Consider the following 4,682-nt stretch of genomic DNA (forward strand, 5'->3'; position numbering starts at 1 on the left):
GGGTCTCTGGAATTTGGGGAGGGGTCTCCAGGAATTTGGGGAGGGTCGCCAGGAATTTGGGGAGGGTCTCAGGAATTTGGGGAGGGGTCTCCAGGAATTTGGAGAGGGGTCTCAGGAATTTGGGGAGGGGTCTCAGGAATTTGGGGAGGGGTCTCTGGAATTTGGGGAGGGGTCTCAGGAATTTGGGGAGGGGTCTCTGGAATTTTGGGAGGGTCTCAGGAATTTGGGGAGGGGTCTCTGGAATTTGGGGGGGGCCCCGGAATTTGGGGAGGGGTCTCTGGAATTTGGGGAGGGGTCTCTGGAATTTGGGGAGGGGTCTCAGGAATTTGGGGAGGGGTCTCTGGAATCTGGGGAGGGGTCTGTGGAATTTGGGGAAGGGTCTCTGGAATTTGGGGAGGGGTCTCTGGAATTTGGGGAGGGGACTCTGGAATTTGGGGAGGGGACTCTGGAATTTGGGGAGGGGACTCAGGAATTTGGGGAGGGGTCTCTGGAATTTGGGGAGGGGTCTGTGGAAGTTGGGGAGGGATCTCAGGAATTTGGGGAGGGGTCTCCAAGAATTTGGGGAGGGGTCTCTGGAATTTGGGGAGGGGTCTCTGGAATTTGGGGAGGGGTCTCAGGAATTTGGGGAGGGGTCTCAGGAATTTGGGGAGGGTCTCCAGGAATTTGGGGAGGGATCTCCAGGAATTTGGAGAGGGGTCTCTGGAATTTGGGGAGGGGTCTGTGGAATTTGGGGAGGGGTCTGTGGAATTTGGGGAGGGTCTCAGGAATTTGGGGAGGGGTCTGTGGAATTTGGGGGGGTCTGTGGAATTTGGGGAGGGGTCTGTGGAATTTGGGGGGGTCTCAGGAATTTGGGGAGGGGTCTCTGGAATTTGGGGAGGGGTCTCAGGGATTCGGGGAGGGGTCTCAGGAATTTGGGGAGGGGTCTCAGGAATTTGGGGAGGGGTCTCAGGAATTTGGGGAGGGTCTCAGGAATTTGGGGAGGGGTCTCTGGATTTTGGGGAGGGGTCTGTGGAATTTGGGGAGGGGTCTCTGGAATTTGGGGAGGGTCTCAGGAATTTGGGGAGGGGTCTCAGGAATTCGGGGAGGGGTCTGTGGAATTTGGGGAGGCGTCTCTGGAATTTGGGGAGGGGTCTGTGGAATTTGGGGAGGGGTCTCTGGAATTTGGGGAGGGGTCTGTGGAATTTGGGGAGGGGTCTCAGGAATTTGGGGAGGGGTCTGTACCTGTCTCAAAATCCACGTCCTCCTCCTCTTCCTCCCCCTCCCCGGGCTGGGGGGTCCGGAGCTGCTCCAGGGTGGGCTCGTCCTCACCCCCTGGGGGGGTTTGGGGGGTCTCAGGGGGATTTGGGGGGGTTTTGGGAGGTCCCAGAGGAGGTTTTGGGGGTCCTGGGGGGTTTTGGGGGCCCTGGGGAGGTTTTGGGGGGTCCTGGGGAGGTTTTGGGGGGTCTCAGGGGTCCCATACCTGGCCAGAAGGGGACACTGCAGCCCCCTCCCCTCAGCCCCTCGCCGGGGGGGCCGGGGGGGCGCAGCAGGGACGGGGAGGAGGAGGCCGAGAGCCCCACGGAGGGGAGCAGCTCCTGGGGGGGAGGGGAGAGCTGAGACCCCCCCAAAACCCCCAGAGACCCCCTGAGACCCCCAGAGACCCCCTGAGACCCCCAGAGACCCCCAGAGACCCCCTGAGACCCCCCAAAACCCCCAGAGACCCCCAGAGACCCCCAGAGACCCCCAGAGACCCCCTGAGACCCCCAGAGACCCCCCAAAACCCCCTGAGACCCCCTGAGACCCCCCAAAACCCCCAGAGACCCCCAGAGACCCCCCAAAACCCCCTGAGACTTCCAGACGCCCCCAAAACCCCCAGACCCCCCCAGACGCCCCCAGCCCCCCCCGGTGTCACCGGTGGCCGGGGGAGGGTCCCACGGGGCGCTCCAGCTCCAGCAGGGCCACGGCGAAGTCGTAGAACTCGGGGACCCCCCGGTGACGCCGAGAGCCGGGGCTGAACTCGGGGTGCAGGAACAGCCCCGAGACCCCCCGGTGGTCACGGGGACCTGGGGAGGGGACAGGGGGTGACACTGGGGACAGGGGGTGACACCAAGGTCAGGGGAGGTGACACCAAGGTCAGGGGAGGTGACACCGAGGTCAGGGGGTGACACTGGGGACAGGGAGTGACACTGGGGATGGGGTGACCCTGGGTGCTCCCCCGGGTGTCCCCCAGGTGTCCCCAGCTGCTCCCCAAGTGTCCCTCAATGTCCCCAGCTGTCCCCAGATGTCCCCAAATGCCTCCCAGCTGTCCCCAGCTCCCCCCAGCTGCCCCCCAGGTGTCCCCAGGGATCCCCCAGGTGTCCCCAGGTGTCCCTCAGTGTCCCCAGCTGCCTCCCAGGTGTGTCCCCATGTCCCCAGCTGTCCCCAGGTGTCCCCAGCTGCCCCCCAGGTGTCCCCCCAGGTGTCCCCAGGTGTCCCTCAGTGTCCCCAGCTGTCCCCAGGTGTGTCCCCATGTCCCCAGCTGTCCCCAGGTGTCCCCCCAGGTGTCCCCAGGTGTGTCCCCAGGTGTGTCCCCAGGTGTCCCCAGGTGTGTCCCCAGGTGTGTCCCCATGTCCCCAGGTGTCCCCAGCTGTCCCCAGTGTCCCCAGGTGTGTCCCCAGCTGTCCCCAGTGTCCCCAGCTGTCCCCCGCTGTCCCCAGCTGTCCCCAGCTGTCCCCAGGTGTCCCCCGCTGTCCCCAGGTGTGTCCCCAGCTCACCTGCAGCCAGCCCCCCCCCCGGGGGACACAAGGTGCCATCGTCCCCGATGACGCAGGGCAGGGGCAGCCAATGGGCCCGGGCCAGAGCCAGGTCCTGGGGGCTGTGCCCGGGGGTCACCTTCACCGCACCTGGGGACAGGGACACACCTGAGACACCTGAGACATCCCTGTGTCACCTGGACTGTGTCACCTCTGTCACCTGAGACACCTGAGACACCTGAGACACACCTGAGACACCTAGACTGTGTCACCTGTGTCACCTGAGACACACCTGAGACACCTGGACTGTGTCACCTGTGTCACCTGCTGTCACTCCTTGCTCCCTTTTCTGTCCCAGACTGGTCCCAGTGCCCATCCCAGTCCCTCCCAGTCCCTGTTTAACCCCTCCCAGTCCCTCCCAGTCCATCCCAGTTCCTCCCAGTTCATCCCAGTCCATCCCAGTCCATCCCAGTCCCCGTTTAGTCCCTCCCAGTCCCTCCCAGTTTCCCCAGTACCGGTTCCGCGCTGGGGCTCCACGCTGGGGTCGCTCACCACGGGCAGCAGGGCCCCGCTGAACGGGTGCCTCACCTGCCGGCCCTGCAGGTGCTGAGGGGGCGTGGTCAGCCCTGGCCCCGCCCCCTTTCCAGCTCTGGACCAATCCCAGCCAGGCCAGGCCCCCCCCAGCCCTTGGCCACACCCCCAGAGCCATTTCAGGCAGCGAAGCGCCGCCCCTTTAACACAAGCCCCGCCCCTTTACCCTTATATGGTCAAAGGGGAGGGGCCAAACCTGGACAGCCAATGGCTGCCCTGCAGGGAAAGCCACGCCCACACCAATTAAAGGGTCCCAAAGCCCCGCCCCCAGGTCAGGCCCCGCCCATTCAGGCCCCACCCAAATTCAAGCCCTGCCCCCTTTGAGGCCCCACCCCCAGGCGAGGTCCCACCCATTCAAGCCCTGCCCCATTCAAGCCTCACCCCCAGGTGAGGCCCCACCCCCCTTGAGGCCCCACCCATTCAAGCCCTGCCCCCAGGGGAGACCCCACCCCTTTGAGGGCCCACCCACTCAGGCCACACCCATTGAGGCCCCACCCCCTTTGAGGCCCCGCCCCCTTTGAGGCCCTGCCCCCTTTGAGGCCCCACCCCTTCAGGCCCTGGCCCCTGAGGCCCCACCCACTGAGGCCTTGATCCATTTGAGGCCCCGCCCCCTGAGGCCCCACCCATTGAGGCCCCACCCATTGAGGCCCCACCCATCGAGGCCCCACCCATCGAGGCCCCACCCATCGAGGCCCCGCCCCTCACCAGGTAGCGTGGGTCCCGCGGGTGCACGGCCACGGCCACGTCACCAAAAATGGTCTCGGGACGAGTGGTGGCCACCGGCAACTCCAGCCCTGGGGACATCAGGGGACAGCTCGGGGACACTTGGGGACAGCTTGGGGACACCAGGGGACATCAGGGGACACTCGGGGACAGCTTGGGGACACTCGGGGACACCAGGGGACAGCTCAGGGACATCAGGGGACAGCTTGGGGACACCAGGGGACAGCTCAGGGACACTCGGGGACAGCTTGGGGACACTTGGGGACACCAGGGGACAGCTTGGGGACACTCGAGGGACATCAGGGACACTCAGGGGACACTTGGGGACATCAGGGACACTTGGGGACACACCACAAAACCCAGGATCCCATCCCCAGAGCCACCCCAATGTCCCCAGAGCCACCCCCAATGTCCCCAGTGCCACCCCAGGTGTCCCCAGTGCCACCCAAAGTTCCATCTAGGAACACCCGCTAGACTCCAACTACACCCTACATCACAAATTTCAAATTACAGGGGCCTAGGACTCGGCCTTTTACACCTACACCCAGGCTGGGCAGCAGGACAGAGCAGCTCCGGGACAACTACACCCAGACACCCGTGACACACAAGACAACAGACGAGGGGACACAATGGGGAGACAAAACTCTGGGCCACAAG

At 64.6% G+C, this 4,682-nt stretch overlaps 1 protein-coding gene across 1 annotated transcript; it reads right to left on the reverse strand.

Moving 5' to 3' along the window:
• Positions 1 to 1,887: 1,887 nt before the first annotated feature.
• On the reverse strand, positions 1,888 to 4,229 carry LOC131577722 (valine--tRNA ligase, mitochondrial-like). The gene is made up of 4 exons (XM_058835766.1): positions 4,008 to 4,229; positions 3,227 to 3,317; positions 2,733 to 2,861; positions 1,888 to 2,042 (listed from the first exon to the last, which is right to left on the reverse strand). Exons 1-4 carry the CDS (start codon positions 4,104 to 4,106, stop codon positions 1,888 to 1,890), a joined length of 474 nt encoding a protein of 157 aa, XP_058691749.1. The 5' UTR covers positions 4,107 to 4,229.
• Positions 4,230 to 4,682: the final 453 nt, after the last annotated feature.

The sequence above is a fragment of the Poecile atricapillus genome, chromosome 3 (assembly GCF_030490865.1).
Source record: "Poecile atricapillus isolate bPoeAtr1 chromosome 3, bPoeAtr1.hap1, whole genome shotgun sequence".
In the NCBI taxonomy this organism is placed as follows: Eukaryota; Metazoa; Chordata; class Aves; order Passeriformes; family Paridae; genus Poecile; species Poecile atricapillus.